Source organism: Neopelma chrysocephalum, unplaced genomic scaffold, assembly GCF_003984885.1.
Source record: "Neopelma chrysocephalum unplaced genomic scaffold, ASM398488v2 Primary Assembly neopelma1_71, whole genome shotgun sequence".
NCBI lineage: Eukaryota > Metazoa > Chordata > Aves > Passeriformes > Pipridae > Neopelma > Neopelma chrysocephalum.
Window position 1 is genome coordinate 2,168,215 of NW_020897731.1, and position 20,627 is coordinate 2,188,841.

At 39.1% G+C, this 20,627-nt stretch overlaps 1 protein-coding gene across 5 annotated transcripts in view; it reads left to right on the forward strand.

The window, feature by feature from the left end:
• The window catches only part of AFAP1 (actin filament associated protein 1), a 117,073-nt gene extending 97,348 nt beyond the window's left edge, over positions 1-19,725 (forward strand). For 2 of the 5 annotated variants that reach the window (XM_027686570.1, XM_027686571.1), the window contains exons 11-19: positions 1,120-1,265; positions 4,777-4,894; positions 6,361-6,618; positions 8,385-8,499; positions 10,048-10,212; positions 10,759-10,949; positions 11,702-11,863; positions 13,633-13,683; positions 16,150-19,725. In XM_027686570.1, coding sequence (XP_027542371.1) covers positions 1,120-1,265; positions 4,777-4,894; positions 6,361-6,618; positions 8,385-8,499; positions 10,048-10,212; positions 10,759-10,949; positions 11,702-11,863; positions 13,633-13,683; positions 16,150-16,176 — 1,233 coding nt within the window. In that variant the 3' untranslated portion in view covers positions 16,177-19,725. The remainder of the gene's footprint in view (positions 1-1,119; positions 1,266-4,776; positions 4,895-6,360; positions 6,619-8,384; positions 8,500-10,047; positions 10,213-10,758; positions 10,950-11,701; positions 11,864-13,632; positions 13,684-16,149) is intronic. The other 3 variants (XM_027686573.1, XM_027686572.1, XM_027686574.1) reach the window with 3 other exon arrangements.
• Positions 19,726-20,627: the final 902 nt, after the last annotated feature.

The following is a 20,627-nucleotide window of genomic DNA, read 5'->3' on the forward strand; positions in this document are numbered from 1 at the left end:
AGCTCTTAACCCTCATTTGTCTGCTGCTTATGTGAATTCCTTTTGCTTTGTCTGTGTCTGTATTAAGGTAATTGTGCAGTAAGAAAATACAGTGTGCCAGCAGCCTGGTGTGTCTCTTGACACACCACATGTGTACACACTGGCATGCTCCTTGCACTATGAAGGTCACACTTTTGTCTGGTTTAGGTGAGTCAGGATTTCTCTAGGGGCTTTGTTCGTCATATTTTAAAACCTGAAATGAGAAGACACTTAAAGCCAAGTATGATGAAGATACAGGAGGAGACAACCTTGTGCTTTCAGTGGCAGGACGGGCACTTTGACCAGTTTATGTTTCCAACTGCAGATCATATTAGTCTCCTATCCTTGCAAACAGGCCTGTTACCTGAGAGCAATTCAGAGAAGTTGAAAAACTAGAAAACAGCTCAAGGAACTGTGAAAGGCAATGAAATATTTACAAATAAGAAAAAACCTAAAAAACTCACAGTTTCTTTCCCCCCTTACTTTTATCCATTATTTACTTTGCTACTGTTTAACTTTTGAATTGGTGATTTGAAGCAAAACATGAAAAATTTAAAATTATTTTAGTAGTATTCATATTTTTATTTGCACCATCAGGAAAATGAATGACATCACCTAGACAAATTTAGTGAAATTTTCCAAAAAGTACCATTAAAATTTCACTATTTCATTCCCTATTCCCTCTTGTTTCTACTTAGCAGTAACACTTTCTTCTCAGGAGTCATGCTATCTAAAATCCCCCAGTCTAACATAGGAAAATAATTCTGTTAAAGCTTTCAATATTCTGAAGTCTAAAGTAAGCATTACTTGAATCTAAATCCACTAGCCTTAAATGATTATTTTTTCTTCTTTTTTGTGGATTGCCCACTTTGTATTACATCATAACTGATGAGCACACAGCTTACTTAAAGTGCACTCCTTCTAGCAAAGCAGATTTAATAAGAAATCCGGGGGTTTTTAGGAGTTCAGCAGAGTGAAACCAGAGCCTCTCATACAATGTGGTAGCAATTTGTCAACCAAGAAGAATGCACCTTTTTACAATAATCCTTAGCTCAGTGGCAGAGCAAAAACCTAACTTATGTTCTTGCCCTCTCCTCACAGGCATCATCCTCCGAAGACATGGGCAGATGGATAGGAATTTTGCTGGCAGAAACAGGGTCCTCAACAGACCCTGGAGCTCTGCACTATGACTACATCGATGTGGAAATGACGGCAAGCGTCATCCAGGCTGCAAAACAGACCTTCTGGTGAGAGGCATTCAGCTTCCCGGGTGTTTCCAGTACTCTGAGAATTTATATCCATATCTTAACTCCACTGCCAACACAGCTTATCAAAATCCACCTCTCCCTTTGCCAGATACTGAACTCCTGAAGTGTTTCAGCATCGCAGCATGTTAGATGTGTTTATGATTATTGTTTTGGCATCCTGCTAAGTTCTGTAAAAGATGCAAGGCACTATGCAACTTTACTCAAATCTTTACTAATTTTTTCAGTAAGTCTCCTTATCAAATACTGTATTTTAATCTTTTATTTTGCCTAAAAAGTTAGAACTATCACTGGGAGAGAACAAATATTCTGAAATATGCAGCTATGTAATTCACATTTACTGGCTCTATCTGCTCTACATATAGCCAAATATACAGCATATTATTGGCCCATATATGCAACACACTAAGAATGTATGGCAAATTTAAGTCTTGGATGGTCACATTCTCAGTATTTCCTTCTCAGGTTCTTTCTGAGTAATCAAAAACTTCATCAAGCTCACCCTAGTCCAATTAATTTCTGGGGTTTAATTTAGGAGGTGGAAATTGGGAAAGTGTCTAGGGCTCAGCATGGAAACTGTTTAAATTGCAAATGAGTCTGGTGAATTCCCCATTACTGATCCTGTGCTAAGAAGAGTAATGCATACTTAGCATATATAGTGATTTACACGTTTGAATCATTTTAGGCATTACAGCAGTCTTTGGTGGGAAAAGACTTCTATTTTTCCTAGGCTAGATGAGGTAATTTAAAAAGGGGAGTTAAGAAACGGTTGGGACAGGCGGGATGCCCTGCTGCAGATGTTCCCTGTAGTTTGCCGTGGACAGAAAGAGGGTGGCCTGAGAAGACAGCTTGCAAAGGCATCAGCCCTCATCCCACTGCAAAATAAGACTCCCCACACACATTTGGAATTTGTGTGATTTAATACATTAGAGAATCACACCCCATCTGCCCATTGTGACTTCAAACAGACAGAAAATGAAAAAGAAAAAAAAAAGACAAAAGTTTTGAAGTTGTGCAAAAGAAGATCCTCCTGCTATTAGCGAGGTGCTAAGAGAAGTTTAACAAGAGAAAATGCACAACTTCAATCAGAATGTCTTCTGATAGAAATTAAAGTGACTCAGTATTACCACAAGCCCAGTTTTGTGAAAATGCGATAATTTTGATAGAATTAAAATGCACCTAGCATACAGATTTATGTTAATATTTTTTTAGAAGTTAATAGGGCTCAAAAAGTTTATCCTGTGTTGACATGTGTTTTTGCTTCAGTCAGCATCCAGCAATAACCACATTTAAGAGAAATAGAATGGTAACCTCTTCCCCTGAATACTGCATGGCTTTCCTTTTCTGCACAAATGTGATACTAATTGGAGACAAGTGAAAAAACATATGCAACTAGACCACATGTTAGAAAGGAATGTCAAACAACTTGCAAAATAGCAAAATTCCCCTATTAAGAATTAGTTAAAATTCATTGTGTGTCTTTAAGAGCCTGCAAGGGTTTGCTGATAAGCAACTGGAGTAGCTACCTGCTGATTTTGAGCTACTCTTAGAAAATGAGGAGAAATTACAATGATACTTAAATGTTAATAAAATACTCATTTGCCCTTTATAGAATGAATATCAGTATTCCAAATTAAATTGGAATCATTAAAGGTTTGATTATCACTCAGTCACTTTGGATTATTGGTTTTTCATTTCCTGAGACTGATGCTTTGCAAAACTGTTGGCTCTTCCTTAATAGCCCCATCAATTTCCTTCGTCTAAATCAATAGGTATTTAGGAAAAGCTGAAAAAGCAGTTCTTCCAAGCAAGTTTTCTCCATTTTCCATCTAGCAGTTTCAGAATACAATTAAGTTACATGGATGCATCTGAAAACAGGATTAATGAGGCTTAGTGAAATAATGCTTATGAAGTTTTTGCAGATCTGTAGATAAACCTTAGCTTCCTTTGGCAGTGGAAATAGTTACTACAGGTGCATCAGATGTCATTAAGGAATATCCCGGTTTTCAGACATGGTTATTATGTATCACTCTTATTGAAGCCACTTAACTAGAAAGAAATACAATAACGACTCCAATTGGAGTTCTTCAGACCAACCAAAAACACTTGAGTAATGTTCTTCACTAAGAACAATAAACAAATGCAGCCCTTTAATAATGTCTAATAAAGTTTGAGATATGATAAAGTTAAAAACATTTTTATCGTGGAATTTTCCTTGGGCTTTTTGTTGTTAGTTTGTTTGAAGTAAGAAAAGCTCCTGTCTAAAGGTTGTTCCACTCCCACAAGCTGGGCAGGTTTGTCCCTCCTGTGAGCCCAGGTCTCCCGCAGCTCAGGTGAGCCCCAGTTCTCCTTCTGAATGAGAAATTCAATGGACTCCATGTTATTCCAAAGCCAAAAGAAAGCAACTGTTGAAACCACAACATTCCTGAGCTCCTGCCAGCGCTACAGAAGACCCTCTCTGCATTAGTAGTGCTTTATCATATTTTATGAATGTCAGCAAAGAGTCTGAATAGTTCCATTGTTTGGGATGGAAAACTTTGTTTTCCCATTCGTGTACACCTGAGGCTCTAAGAATTACTTGAGATCTCACTCTATACCTCATTCAATTCTAGCAGTTGCTACAAAGGAAAACTCACCCTTGGGGTCATTATTGCTATTGGGCACAATTCTGCCATTTTCTGCATTGTTAGATCTTTGCAAACGCAGTGTAGGTCTTGATATCTTGCATGTGTTCTGCAGGATTCTGGTAAAACAAGCAACATTATTTATGTTATTTGGGATGGGATAAGGGAATAAATTAAAATATATAAAAATATATGGATATAGATAGATAGATAGATAGATACCCCTTTTGAAGATTCCAGAGGACTCAGATCCACCATGTGGAACAGAGCAAGAATGAGCATATAGAGTATTTCCATGCACAATTACCCAGGGAGAGTTGGGAAGCATAGTGGCATACCCAGCCAAAAGTTCTGATATAGAAAAGAAAAATTCCCAGATTTTGAGGAAGTAATTGTTCAGGAAATTTCATTTAAATTCCATGGGGTTTTTTATCAATTTTTGTTGGATTTGATTCTTGGTTCTTTCAGTTCCTAAGTTTGCATCCCCCTGAGCATGCATGCACCCAGAAACACCTGCTTCTCCCCAGTGCAGACAGCAAGGGAACATTTCTGGGACACTGGCAAGCTTATGTATAACATAGATCAGCAGGTTCCCATGTAAATATGCCACTGAGCAGTTACAGCTGTTGCTCTACTGGCCTTCACACAGTTATATTCCCACTGTAAGAATGGAGTACAGGAACATATGTTGTAATATTGGCTGCTAGCAGCAACGTGTGAGTGGCAAAGGAATTAAAGCTGTCCTGCAGAAAGTGAGAAGCTATGTGCTTCCAGGCTACAGAATCAGACATGGGGAACATAGCACTGAATCATAATTTAGGCTTAGGTTTAAGTGCTGGTTTTTATTATTTTTATTTTGCTTTATTCAGTTTCATGAACAGGCGAGTTATATCTACAAATCCGTACCGGGGAAGCACTGCCAACGGCTACGCCTGTCCAAGTGGAATGGCACTTCATTACGATGATGTTCCCTGCATAAATGGATCGGTAAGAATTGAATTTGCACAGAACAAATGGTTTGCATGTGTTGAATGCATGGACATCTGAAAATTATATTATCTAAAAATGCTCAATGGGCAGTTTCCAAATGAACTCATGTTTTTTTGGTTGGGGGTTGCAGACTCCCCTCACACCTACAGAATAAAAGGGGCATGGGACGTATTGTTTGCATTAACCTGCACGTGAGCCAACGTGCATTTAGAAAGCAGTTGCCTGTTGACGATTCGTTGCCAAGTCCTTGAATATAATACTCACTTGAGGGGGTACTTTTTAGATCACACTGGACCTGGCAAAATTTAGAAGTCAGTTACACCAGGCACTTTTTAATGTCTGTTGAAAAAACACCAAAACCCAAACACTTAGTCCCTGGGGCTGCATTCCAGATGACAGCGGGTACTGCTCATCCCAAAGGAGAGCCACTGTGGTCACTTCCATGTTCATAAATTGCAGGACTGATTGTAGGCAGGTGTGTAATAGGGTTTAACATATAGTAGATGCTAACCCATGGCAACGTGGTCCTCAGGAAGATTTACAGGGGAGCTACAGCCCATGTCAACTCTTAATTTGGGCTGCTGCATAAAGCTCCAACTAAAGGCAAACTCAAGAGAAGTTAAGAGTTTCAAAGTGTGAAATGGACCAGACATCCAGTCCTCCAACATGTCTTAGTAATGTCAGAAAGAAATATAGAAAACCCCTCCTTGGAACAACGCACGACCACATGTGTGGTGAGCAGTCTCTGTGTAGTTCTTGGATGTGCTCATGCCATAGTATGAGTAGTGTATTGCCACAGCCAGGATGGGCTAAGGAAGGATATTTGGCAACCAGATTGGTTTCTTTTAAGCTTAATTGAATGAATCACTGGAGTACTGTTGTTGAGCTTTCCATTTTTCTGAAAATTAAAAAAAAAAGAGCTATTGTACTTCTTTTAGCTCAGAATAATAATTCTTCATCAAATAAAATGTGGTGCCAGTATACCAGCAGCTTTTATTCATGGGAAAGGCATACAACCTGAAGAAGGAAAAAAAGAAAAAAAAAACTAGGAAAATACCCCTTAGGCCATATTACTTTTAACAACTCATATATCAGATGTAATCCACAGACTCATCTGTGTGGCCTGCGAGTATCCCCCCGTTAACACAGTCTGTTTGTGCCCCCTTGGTACTAGAGCTACCAACTTAAGATGCAGTCCATGAAACAGCGAGGGTGATAGGTTTACTCATACTGTGGAACATGCTTAGGGCTGAGGCTGTGAGCCACGGGATGCAATGCTTCCTTTCCACACTATGTCTTCCCCTCTTCTTTCTAAATAGTTTGACTTAAGTGTGAAAAATAAGTGTATGTTTGCTAAGCACCCAGGGCTTGCTGCAGTCAAAAGCATTATTGATGTTTTAATTTCACCTAGGGGGTTCTGCATGGTGTATTGTTCACTAACTGCCGAGGTGTATGTGTTGCAGTGGGAACCAGAAGATGGCTTTCCTTCTTCTCGTAGCAGGAACATTGGAGAAGAAATGCTTTATGATAACGCAGGCCTGTACGATAACTTGCCGTCTCCAAAAATCTTTGCGCGCTATCCGCCAGCTGACAGGAAACCCAATAGGTTATCTACTGACAAACTCTCCTCTAACCATTACAAATACCCTGTCTCATCCAATCTGTCTTCTGCTCAGTCTGTCACTAATACCTCTGCTGTGGGGAGGGGATCTGGCTCGCAGGTACTGTACTATTTAATACTTAACAATGCTTTTTATTCGTTGGCTGTTCTGTTTATCTGGTTGTTAATCTGAAGGGGCTGCTTACATCCCTTACTGTTAGCACTGAGGTGCTTGGAGTTTAGTTAGGAGCCCACTGATAATGAAACAGGTTTGCAAAGTTATAAATACTGATGTGGAGGTATTGGTATCTGGGAAAGGCTTTCCACACATGTTCTTGATGATTTACAGATTGTAAATAATAATTAAAAAAAAATTAGATGTGACCTTCCACACTTAACCTGAATGCATGTCTAGCCACCTTCTGGCTCCTTAGGCAGTGATGACTTCAAAGGAAAAAAAACAGCACAAAAGACAAGTGAAATATGACCTGACTGTGACAGCAAATTTGGCTCTTTAGAATTGTACTAATCTATGTGTTGTATATACTGTGGTTATATATTTTGTGAATATATGTATATATCATAACACGATGCTATATATTTACTAAATTGTTTTGAATATAGTCATATATACAGTAGTTAACTTATTGGCTGCTATCTTCTTCTCCTGAAAAAAAAATAAGCCTATGTCTCTGCTGCTTTCTGAGGGTGGCTTCAGACTTCTGTACCTCAGCTGGAACGTGAAGCTGCAGAGCAGATGAAGTCCTTTGTGCTCAGCCTTGTAGCAGATGGGCAGACCCCAGCAGGGGGGCAGAGCAAACCTTGCCCACAGCCATGCCAGGGACCTTCTCAGAGCCTGTAGCCTGTCTCCAAAAGCTGGTCATTGGCATAAACCTGTGAATGTATCACAGTGATGGGTGATTTTCAATCTAATCTGACATGGAACTGTTAGATAAGTGTTTCCCTTGTATAAGGTACTGGTCATACTGCATGTTAACTCACTTAACCCTTACAGAAACTTCATATTGGAATATTAGAATTCAGTGAAGTTTCAGAATTGGAGGTGGAGATGAGCAATAAATGACTGCAGCAGCAAGCTTCTCAGTGCACTTCCAGTTCAGTCCTCACAAACCTTTGGAAGCAGGAGAACAGAGCGTGGCACATATATGCCTTACGCTTGGCTGGGGCATCCTGCATGGGAACACTATGATTAGTCAGGACAGTGTTGATCTTCCCAGGGTTCAGTTCATTGCAGTGAGCCCTCTAAATGGAAATCCCTTGAACATGAAATGTTCTGTTCCTGGTAATCTTGTGAGCGTTTCTGGCCATTATGAGAGGGTTTTTTAAGTAAGAAAAGCTTTTAATTAGTAGCTAGAGGTTGTTTAAGGGGAAATTGATATGTTAACTCCTAACATTTAAAGATATGTAGAAATTATATTGTTTAAAAAAAAAATAAATCCATGCACCACAAGGATGGCAAGATCATATAGTAAATAAGAAACAGTGTTGAGTTTTTGTGTGGCAAACCCTGGTGTGTTTTTCTGTATGAAATTAACTCTGATAAACTTGTGTTTCAAGAATCTTTGCTGTAAGAATTTTTTTTCTGCTTTGCAATGGCTTTCTTAATACCATAAATGCCAGAGTTTTGGAGACATTGATGCTACCAGAGATGGGGAGTTCATCCCTTGTTGTAACCTGTGATTGCTGGCGTGGCTCCTGCTGAGCTGGCAGGTCTCGGAAGCGCTGTCTCCAGCTCAATCAATGCACTGCATTAAGGCTCCCCAAGCAAGTGGCTTTCTGTCAAGCTCTGCCCTTGATGAAAGGGTGACTGTATTGCCAGTGGCACAGGAATAGCTGGACCCCAGTTGTACTTTTGTTTTCAAACAGTTTAAAGGCAAGAAGCCTCCTGTGACTACTAATGGCATCGCCGGAAAAGGGAGAACTTTAAATAGCCAGCCGAAGAAATCCGAAACAGTGTCATGTGTGAAGCGCACTGCGTCTAGTAAGTACCTCTCCTCACTGCTGCCTCATTTGTGTCATGAGTCTCACTTGAGTCATGAGGACACCCAAAATAGCTGCTATCTTAGCAAACAAGATAAAGAACCACTGTGGTTCTTCTGTGTCTGAGAGGGCGGGGAGGAGATGCCCACCAAGACTTTGAATAGGAGATATTGTGTGCATTGGTGACTCAGTACTCCAGACACACCACAAGATAAAAGGGTGTCATGTGAGAGTGATAAATATGAAACGTGGACCCGTGGCTGCAAAGTCATGAGGACAGCAGGTAAAAAAAATTGGATAATGATTCTTCATTTAGGGCAGAGAGGAGTTCTGTATTCCTGTGGGAAAAGGAGGATGAGGAGCTAGGATAGACATCAGAACATTATGTTGCTCAGAAGTGGACTTACTCTTATCACTATCAAAAAAAAGAAAAAGGTATAACAAAAGAAGGAACACAACCACACAGATCAAAAGCTACCTCAGAGAGAGGAAATTTCAAGTGGTGAGTGGCACATTCAGAAAAAGTTTTTCTGGGCAGGTAGTATTTCTATGAAATTCCTAACAGGGATTGCAGGAGAAAAGACAAAAAGGAGCTATAATAATATTTTTAAAATATGGAGTCCAAAGCATGACTTTTTCTAGGGAACAAATAAATGTGTTTTTTAATCTCATGATAAAACTTAAAACATCTTAAAACTTATTAAACTTTTAGGAGTCATGGATTTAGTGGCAACAAGAAATTTATGTTAGACTTTAGACTTCAGTAAGTAGCTTTCTAATCATGGAGGTCAGTTGGTACAGAAATAAGTAGTTGTGGAAGTAAAGGCATCTCAGTTACTAAAGACTGACTAAAACTGGTTTAACAACTATTTGTCAGGAATGATTTAATGTTGTAGATTTTGCCTTCAGATACTCAGACAGACAAAGTGATCTCTTAACTGACCTATTTTCTTTGAGTCTGCAACTGGAGCAGAGGTATAGAGGAGGATGTGATGTTAATAAGACCACAGATACATGTGAGCCATGAAATGAAAGCATTTGTATGGAAAACTAAAAAAGAAAAAGAAAGCTCTCCAGAATCAAAGAAGTGTGAACATCTCTCTATTCTCTTATGTCTGGTGAGAAAAAATGTGCTTTCAGCACTTGAAGTAGGGATGAAAACCAGGCAAAAGGGCAGACAGGTAGTTTTTCCTCTCACCCCTCCTAACTAAAAATGAAGGGTTCATAGCTAAAGAGGAGCCTCCTTTTCATCCTTTGAACCACACAGAAAGGCAAGGTCATTTTTCAAAACCAATGTGCTGTAAGGTAATTGGTAAATCTCATATTCCTCAGGTAAATGTAGAGGACAAACTCTCTATCCCTATCATTGCTGTAGCTGTGCTGCAGAACTTGGCAGGAATCATGGACCTCAAGAAAGACCCAGGGGAAGAGGAATGACAAACCAGTTTCTCAAACCACAACATGATTCATGTGATATTCAGTCTCGGGGAATACTTCAGAGATTTACTGTTAGTTTAAACCCTGATTAACTTCAATCTAATACATGCAGATGCAGAGCAGTACAAATATGGCAAGAATCGTGTGGAGGCAGATGCAAAGAGGTTACAAAGCAAAGAGGAGGAGCTGCTAAAGAGGAAGGAAGCTCTCCGGAATAGGCTGGCCCAGCTCCGAAAAGAGAGAAAAGATCTACGTGCTGCCATTGAAGTCAATGCTGGTATGAGGTGCTTTTTTGTGCTGAATTCTCACCTGAGTAGGCTAAATTATCCAAATAGCTTTGTATTCTGTGCTGAAGACCTGCCACCCTACATGAGGTTTAGTTTTGATGTTAAGCAATACTCTTTAAGGTTTATATTTGCTTTCTATATAGGTAGAAAATGTAAAGAATAAAAATATATGTATGTATTTAGTTTGTATATGTGTGTGTATATGTACGCCTACCTATCAAATGATGCGGATGGGTAGTTCAGACAAACAGAACATGGGAATAATTTTATTGTGACTGGCTAATTATATTTTCATGATACAGAAAAGTAGCAAAACAAATACTGATTTGAAACTAGACTAAAAATATAGGAAAGGCACCTGAAAGAAAGCATTTATGTTGCTAAACCTTTTACGTGAAAAAAGTGTTTTAGGTAAAGTTTTATTGTGACATCACTGGTATGTGAGACCTTGTTCCTTACTTTTTAGAAAGAAAATAATTTCTGTAAGTGTAAATTTAATCTTCTTATTGAAATAATAAAATTGCTGTGGATGACAGGCAGGAAGACCCAAGTGATTCTTGAAGACAAGTTAAAGAAGTTGGAAGAGGAGTGTAAGCAGAAGGAGGCTGAGCGTGTAAACCTGGAGCTAGAACTGACTGAGGTGAAGGAGAGCCTAAAGAAAGCCTTGGCTGGTGGCATCACACTGGGCTTAGCTATTGAGCCAAAATCAGGAACATCAAGCCCACAGGTATGCAAACACATTAAATATGCAAATCCCACAATCATGGGCTGGGAGTGCTCTGCCTTCTCAGTTCCAGCAGAAATGAGTGGGAACTGAGAGTTTTTTGGTGTTTTTTTAAGCCCAAGAAATCAGAGCAGAATTAAATGCCTTTCTGTGTTAGTTACATTTTCTGTGGCAACAGGGAGCAGGTAGACATGGGAATCACAGGCAGTATGTGTTAGGATAATGTGCAAAAGCTGATGCCTTGATGCTCTCCGTGGTTGTAAAAGTGGAGGAACTGAGACATTGCTCCATCCCAGGGAGATTTAAATGCACAAAGTCATCGTGCAGTGATGGAGACCTACTAGACCTACTTGTGCTGGTCTCCTGTCAGTCGCTGCCACCCTTTGCAAGGGCTGCATCTCAACATGTTCTCAATGGAGCTTGGCAATCCCAGCTTGTTTTATAGATCTGTGTCCAAAGCAGCCATCAGAAGGATCAGAGAGGGATGTGTCAGTTCCTCTGGATAACCCATAATGAAAGAAAAGAAACTTCAGTTTTCATCACAGAACACATACACACACACACACACACACACACACACACACACACACACATTGTTTTGTTTCTTTTTTTCTAATCTCTTTTTCATTTATCCATCATTATTGTGAATATGTTTTCTTTAAAAAAAAAGATCTGCAGTTCTAAATCTAGATAGAAAACCTTGCCCATGTGACTATTTGGAGGAAACTCAATATAAGCTTTTCACTCTTCGTTAGTCTCCAATTTTCAAGCACCGAACTTTGGAAAACTCTCCGATCTCCAGCTGTGATACCAGTGATACTGAATGCTCAATACCTGTGAACAGTGCAGCAGCTCTGAAGCGACCTCCCTCATCAAACAATTCCCCGTGTCGAGGCCATGTCCTTCGGAAAGCAAAGGTGAGAAGACTGATGTCTAATTTTCTTTTTCTGTGCTTTTTCATACTTTCTTTAAAAGTCTTATTCAGCCTTAAGAGAATGTCTAAATTATTGGTATTACTACATAAATACTGCTGATTTTGGGGAATCTTTTGCAGAAGAACTGGTAAGTAGTTTGGGAGACAGATTTGACTCTACTCTCATTCCATCCTTTTCTCTGTTCCTTTATTGATTTTACATGCAAGGTTAAGTGGTCTGTGGTGTAGACAGTCTATCTGTCCACTAATCTGTGTAGCAGAGAAGTGGTTAAAAGAGCTCTGTTATAGTAAGTGATTGGAAATAACACAAGATTGGGTCTGATCTTTGCCAGACAGTGCAAGAACAGAATAGCTGTACATTATAATAATCAACAATGTGTTGTGCAAGTATCTACTCTTAATGTACATTTAAAGTAGAAGCAGAATTAATTTTAGTCTCACAAGTACCAGACTGAAATTTGCAGCTCTCTTGTATTCTTAGTTTTCTAACTTCTGTTTTTTAGTTGAAATGGGATTTGTATGACCATTCTTGTGGGCTAAATTTGCTAGCAGCATAAGCATGTGGGCAGCACATAACCAAAGGTGACAGTAATAGCGTTGGACCCAGGCTTTTGTTGATTTTTTCTAACTGTGATTAGAAAAAATGATAATCCTAAACACTTGTCTTTCGTGCAGGCTATTTTTTTTTTTTCAAAACGTTGATGTCTTCTATATTAGGATTTCTTCAAGTAATTGTTACATGTATTCATGGATTATATACATCTGTAGTGTCTGAGCATGAGCTTGGCACCTAAATGGAATAGATATTGAAAAATCAGCATCTCAACAAATTATTTTATTATTAAATTATTATAATAGAATTATTTCTCCTGCTACACCTTATGAGAGAACTTTCTCACCCTCCTTCTACCACCTTCCATGGACATCAGCTGCTTTGTTCTGCCATTTAGCCTGATTCATTTAAATTCAACAAAGGATAATTATACTTGCTGCAATAGGTTTCAGTTCAGTTTCTAACTTTGAAGTTTTCTGCTTGTGTTTCAAACCTGAAGAAGCATCTATGTGCTTTAAAGCTTATCTGTATATTTCAATTATACCCTAATCTGTCTCATAAAGATATCATCTCTAACTGTACAGTTGGTCTTAGATGTGGATGTTAGCACAGCATTACTGAGGGAATGTGGTCTAGCACAGCACAGTCCTTACAAACGGGAGCGTGGATTTGTGCTGGACAGGCACATTAAATCCAGCCATCTAATCGTTACAGCTGGAGGAATCAGAGCACTATAAAAACCTAAACATTTCTGGTGTAAAGGATACCTTCCAGCTGTAGTACATTTTTTATGCTCAGCATATACCATACAGGAAAAACACTGCTGCATTGTTTCGTGCCGCTGTACTTTGGATGGCACAACAAGCTGGTCAAGCTCTTTGGTAGAGGAATCTTGGATATAGAATTAGGCTAATCAAAAAGGATATGGAGCAACTAAGCATATTTCCCATGCTGGGAAAAACAACTCAAAGTATCCAATTCAGCTTTAACAGCTTTTTCCTAAAAACTCAGGCACTAAATATTGAGTGAAATTTTGCTGAATTAGGCAGTGCAACCCAAGCTGTACTCAGCCCGTTGGCAGGAGCTGCAGCCAAAGCCTTCTATCAGGTATGGATCTGCAGCACATCCCACTTTCAAGGGTGGCAGCTGTACATGTGCGGGGGTGGAATTTGGCTTTCAATTCTTTTGGCCTTTTGCAGTTACGAGTGAGCCCAGGCCTTATAGATGTGGCTAAGGAAAGGGCGTCACACGTGAGTATCCCAGAGCAGAACTTGGCTCTCCACGCATGGATGTCAGTGCAGTATGTGGGAGTGAAACGGATTTCACATCTGTGCTTGCACTTGCATCTTCAGCCCTGGCACATCCCCCATTGTTGTGAGGGAGTTGTATAAGCGTTCAGAATGTCAGATTATGGGGGTTTTTTTCCCCTGGTATGTATTTGAATGCACTGCCCCTTCCTTGCACGGAGGATGCTTAGCCTGTCACCAGCCACCCTTGTGTCACTGCTGTGCTCACGAACCAGCAGCACCCTCTGTCTCCCTGCTAGGACAGCAGGTTTGGAAGCTATGTCACCAAAAGCTTTCTCCTCTCAGATGCACTGACAGGAGAAGAAAATACAGAGAGAAGCAGTAAGACAGATCTAGTGTTAAATCTAAGAACTAGCAGGAATTTGGGCATTGACTGTTTAGGACATACAGTATACATATGCACATATATGCATACATATATTTGGATTTCTTAACTTTTCTGTTTGTAAGTATCCTTACATTTTTTTTAGAAAGTAATTATACATATTTTTAAGAAGCCAGAAGGCATTCTAATTGCAATTTTGTTAATCTGTACTTGGCTGGAAGTGGAGACTGTATTAAAATATGGAAAACAATATTCTGCATTAGCATTCTTAGAGAAGTAAAATGATCCAAATATCCTTGTGTACAAGAAAAACAGTTATTTAAACATTTCACATATCAATTTAATTTCTAAAACTAAATTGTTATATAAAACAAGAAAACCAAATTTCTTATTTCTGTTTTGTTTTCAAAACTGGTGGGCTGGTGAATGTCAGCAGCTTACATTTTGTTTGTGTTCAGGGACTGGAGAAGAAAAGGAGCTTTCCCAGTTTCCCAGCTCCCAGTCAGGGTGTCAGTGTTGACCTAAACATTTTTTCATTGGTGTGAATCTGCTGGACCAATGGAAACAAAGAAAAAGTTCCTTTTGCACCTGCAAAAGACACTTCTGTTTTCAAGGCTTAATATACATTTAATAGTCTTTTCAAAGTAATCTTGTTTTTATCAACACTGTGTTTTAAATTTAGATTTACCATAATTTGAAAAGTAAAACTGAATATTTAAAATATATTGTCTTTTAATAAAAGCAGCATTTAAATGAAGGAAAAAAACCCCACAAGTTTGGAAACAAAAGAAGTTATTCTCTACCTGCTTCAAACTCACGATTTTTTTTTTGCTTCATATTGCTAATGCAGCCACCAACTGTGATCTTTTTTGTTGTTTTACAACAGTTGAAGAGGTGTCATGGTCATGCAGCTGTTTAGCCAAACTAATGCTCTTACTGCTTTCAGCAGCAGAAACAGCAATCTACATGCATAAGTAATGGTTTTCAGCCAGAGCTCTTGAATGTTGTGGAATGAGTGTTAAATTCAGGAATTCAGGTTGGGAGCCAAGTCAGCAGGCTGCCTGCAGAGTGTCTCTGCAGAGTAGATGGGTTGGGGAGGAATCTCCCGTCCCCTGTGCATGGCGAGGAGCAGCTGGGCGGTGGGTTGCTCCATGGGGATTGCTTGAGCCAGAGGCCACCTCCTGCAGATCTTCATTAGTTCCTGATGGCTGTAAGGGTGTGATTCAGGGAGTAGGTACAGTGTGGATGTCCTAAGCTGAGCCCATCCCTCTTCAGCTCTTCTGCTCCCAAGTACTGTTAGGAAATACTGAGGTGTCACTGGATAGCCATAAGTTTTATTTAACTGGTGGCCACTTACGCCACTTATGTGGCAGAATAAATGGCAGTACCTTCCTCTGAGACATATAAATGAAAGCGTTATAGTTGGTAGGTTGGTAGGTGTCCTTGTTCCCAGCTAACAGGTGGGGAAACTGAGGCACAGATAGGCAAAATGATTTCTTCAACTTGCCAAGCAATAGCTCAATTTGGATTATGTATAAGGGAAACAAATGCAATGCAGGCTGACTTGTTTTTCTTTACCCTGCCTGTTGGTCTCTGCCTCAGTAAGTTGCTCTTTTTAGCCATGGAAATATGTGTCTGCCATGAATTTTGTAATAAAAAAATTGAAGAGCAGTAAAGCAGTCACTTGGTATCAACTCTGAGAGATATTGAGGGCTTCCTGCTGTCTCATGCAAATGAGTTAGAGAGCCCTGCATGCTTAAATCAGTCTCTCCCTTAGCTGAGTGTTTTACACCAACTGTGGGGTGCAAATTGCTCCAGAAGTACCCCTTGCAGAAGACAAACATGGCTTATTTGCACTGCGCTAGAGAAAACGTTGCTGTATGTAGTTGCGGAGGGGTGGAAGCTGTGCACAGACATTATCAGGACATGCTTGTTAGCATTCCCTAATTTGTGGGCTGGATCCAGCATAGCTAATGGAAAAACTGTCATTGACCTCAACTGTGGCTTAGCAGATCCAATGACATCAGTGAAATATCCTGAGTTCTTTAACATTTTCTGTATCTTTTTTTTCCCCCTCTTTCCAGGAATGGGAGATGAAAAATGGAACATAAACGTAGCAAAACCACTCACTTTCCATAAAGGCCTTACACCTATTACAGACCAAGACATAGGCTGCAAAAGACTCATCTGAAAGGTCATTGCAAGCGATACAACATAGCAAGGTTTATACTTCTGTTAAGTTAATGGTAGCTTGGCGCTAATTCGCCTGTATTCCCTCTGCTGTATTGCTGTGTAACTACGTGTGCCCCTTTTTATTAGCTGTAACTCCTTATTTCCAACTTCACTGGTAAAAAATGAAAACCAAAAAAAAACCCAAACCAACCACAGTAATTAAAAAGTCACAGTTGAAAGTTTACTTTGCTGAAACAGCACAGACCAGCAGTGTTAATTCTGTCACATCAGACCACCTGAACACTGCCGAAGATGGTGCCTAAAGACCAGTGTGAAATCGTAACTCTTACAGGTTAAAACTGACTTTTGAGGTCTGACACAGAGTAAGCTCTTACTCACTAGCAGTCGCTTTGCTGTTCACGTGGCAAAAGAAAACTGAAGAAATATAATCACAGAAGCAGCAAGGCTTGCTCGGCTGAGAACGCGGGAGCGCTGCAGTGCCACCATCCTCCGCGCTGGTGCAAGACTGTGGGATGACACAACTCAGCTGTGAGGCATTTTTTGGATACTTTTTAGACAGATGATTTTGTCATTGGGAGATAAAACGCTGCCAAACTTGGAAAAAAAAAATGCTTTTTTGTACGTTCTTTTTATTAATGTTCTGAAGCACCAATCGTTTTCAAAGGTCATGTTCTTGAACTATGACTCGTTCCTGATTTTTTTAAAAGGCAAACAGGTATTTTTAGATACTGCTTCTTTTCTATGCTTTTTGAAAAAGAAAAAAATAATTGAAAATAATTCTCAACAGATAATGGCAACTCAGAATAACTTATGCAGTCAGTCTTGTTTTGTTTTTTATAATATAGTATTGTTAAACTTGAGTTATAGAACACTGCTGTACTTAGTTTCCTTTGTCTTTTCAGACCTCAGCTATTATTTTTGAGGAAGATGGACTGAAAAGGTGATAATTTTCAGACTCTTTTATAAACAATTTTACAAAGAATTGGGGATTTTGTCAGACATGAATCCATTTCTGTTTACTAGGAAACAGCATCTTGCATTTTAGTCTGTAAAATTACAAAAATCTGTTTTTCTTTGTCTCCATCCATGTCACTCCTGAGAAATTATATGCAGTAAATTGCCAGCTGAAGTCCTTCAAAATCTCAAGATTGGTTTTAAAAAATCAGGAGGAGGGGAATTGTATAATAAGATAGCCTCTTTTAAGTTTTTCTCTGTGTTTTTTTTAAGCCTTTGGAGAGCCTTCAATCTTACTCTCAAGATTTTTTTCCTCCTCAACTGAGGATTAGAAAATTACTTTAATTAAAAAAATTAAAATACTACTCATATTTTGAGATAATCAGAGATGTTAGGGCTGGAGTCTTGATAGTTAGTTAAGACTGCAATTAAAACCACAGAAGTTGGCAAGACAGCAGTTATCAAGGATCACATCCCTTTATGGCCACACCTATAGATTATCTCTTACCTTTAGGAAAGGGTGTGTGCAACTCATGAAGCATACACTGGGATTCTCAGCTGAGCTGGATGCCAGAGAACTTCCTGCAGGAGTTGGTGGGATTTGAAGACACAAAGCTTTCAAAAAGACCTGATAGCAGACAGGAGACAGGGCTGCGTCCTGTTCCCAAATGCAATTAGTGCTAGGGATCCCACTGACTTTAGCAGCATAGAAATGGGGCCAAGCATGAAAAAAGGCTCTTTGCCTCTTGGGACTGTGCTTTGTACAAAGTGCTGCAGGAATGCAGATAGTAGGAAAGCAAATGTCAGTGTGGTTTTCACTGAAAACACAATTTTTTATTATTATTTTAGGTCATCTACTTAATAACTCTATAAGTAGAGGGCACATTCTATGCTATATGACTATGGACTAAACAGCATCAAATTCCCACAAATAATAGCAGAAACAATTTGAAGCAAAAGTAAGTTCATTTAGGCTTTTTATTTCAAATTAAGTTATTTATTTGTATATTGCAATAAATATTTAATTTATATCTGTACATATTTATAATGCAAATTAGGCTTCTAGTCAACGTTTGCAATGATGTAACAGTTGCCATTAAGAAGTGGTCCCGCATCAATTAATGCAGAGTAGTCAAAAGCCAAATCACTTTGTCTTGTTTACCCCAAAATTGGTATTTTATCTTCCATCCCCTATATCCCAGGGAAAAAAAAATTAATTCCTTGGCAAGGACAAGGAATCTATGCCTGAGATAAACGTGTGCACATTTCTGCCCAACCAAACAGAATGGTGTGGTGCTGGGGCCGTGCACACAACCCCAGCCCTGGTGGTGCAGCCTTCAGCTCTGCCAGAGGTGCAGGTCACCCTCAGCACCTGTAGCACCCTCAGCACCAACAGGGCCTGCTGCAGCAGGGGCTGACAGCAAAATTAAGCATCTTTCGCTCTTCCTCCAGCAAAGGCTCCATAAAGCCACCACTGCCCCCAGCCTGGCACGTGCTGTAATTGTATGTCTCTGTTGTATAAGTGCATTGGTACCACTGCAATTTGCATTAGTGTATTCTGTATAATGGCCAAGGTTTTGAAAGGAGGAAAACCAAAAACCTTGGGAAATAACCAAGGTCTATAGACCACATTCGGTGCTGTGAAATGTACTTTGTTGTCTTGAATAGTACTATTGCTGCACAATTTTTTATAAAGAGCGACAGAGCTTGTATTTTCACCGTTTTTAGATTTCGGGATCACCAGGCAAACTCAGCCATAGAGCAGCATGACTTTTCTTTTAAAGGAAAACTCTCGTATTTTGAACCATTTCTGTCTTTTAAGAAAATGTTACACTCGTGCTTCCTCACCAAACACCTGTTACTGTACCAGGTGCTTTTAATTATTTTTTTAATGGGTGATTCTTTTTTTAATAATTAAAAAAAAACCCAGATCATAACTTTGGGGGATCAAAGGTGTTTTTTTTAATGAGATGATTGTGGCAATTTGGTTTTTCAAATGGAGAATATTAATTTAGCATCAAGTTTTGTTAGACACTTTCAAATTAATTGGCCCAGGGTGTATGTTGTAAGATAATGTTCTCATATGAAGAATGTAATTATTTCCTTCTTGTATTTTTTAAAAAACAAAATCATATTTAAAAAAAAAAACCTCTGTGAAAAAAGCATGAAAGAAACATGAAAAAAAAGGTTTTGTTTTATTTTTGTTATTGGATATGTTGGCAGTGCCCATTATAATTGACTGTAAATATAGTCTTTCTACTGTATTTCTCAATGTATTTAAGTTTTTTGACACACATTCATGGAAACTTCTGTTAAAAAAAAAACAAAAACGCAAAAACAAAACTCCCAGAATAGACCCACCTTCAAATGTGTGTCTTAGTAGCTTCAGTTAACTTTATGCCTTTCTAGTTTATTCTTCAGAAAATTCTTGCGAAGTGTGAAAAAAGACTGGCACCTGGTAGGTGCGACAGATCCAAGACCATTATTAATAAAGTTACCTGTCAAGAAAAGAAGGGTTTGCGTTGTTGTTTCTTGGTATTTGTCTGTATGAGAAGTTGGTGGCACCTTAGCAGGTCTCCCGCAAGTGTCAGCCTCAGCTGGGTACCATTCTGCTGTGCCAGTCAGCTGGACAATGCTTGGACGGGTTATAATGAATATTTCTTGCTATCAGTTGTGCCCCCATTTAACTGAGCAGTGACCTTCTGCAACTTGAATGCTGTCTATCTAAGGACTCATTCAGCCATGGAAAGTGGAAGTTCAATGTATTTAGAGCTCATAGCAGCAGTTTCCTCTTGCCTTGTGTGACTGCATCAGTTTGCTTAGATGTCAACTCCGTTAATAAATTATGTAAAATGTAAAACATTAAAAATTACCCCTAAGAAATGAAAGTGGATTAAAATCAAACTGAGCTGATTACCAGGCTACTTAAAGATGAATATAGCAATTCCGTACAGGCAACTGACAGATGACATTGAAAAGCGTTAAGCCATAATTACTCCTTGGTTTTTTTCTTAGATTTTTGCTCTTGTTCCTATTACACCACAATTATTACCAAATGTAGGAAATAGAAAATAACATTTCATTTTCCCAAACTGAGGGAAGCAATATTAGAAAGTAGTTGATTGGTTTCCTTTCTGTAATTAACAGCCTCCAAGGTCAGTATGAAGTTATAATAGTTAGGTCCATGTACTGCACAGTAACAACAATTAGGGACAAAAAATCAAAACAGCAAAACAAGCAAAAAATAAACACAAAACACAACAGAAAAAAAAAGCTGGCATACTTCTGTGGTCTAAAATGTAGCAGATAGCTCTAGGCCCTGTCTGAGTTGTACAACTTACACAAGCAAATGCTAAAAAACAAAAACTACCTGCATTGCTGATACCTCAATCATCTGCTTTTGGACCTATAGGAC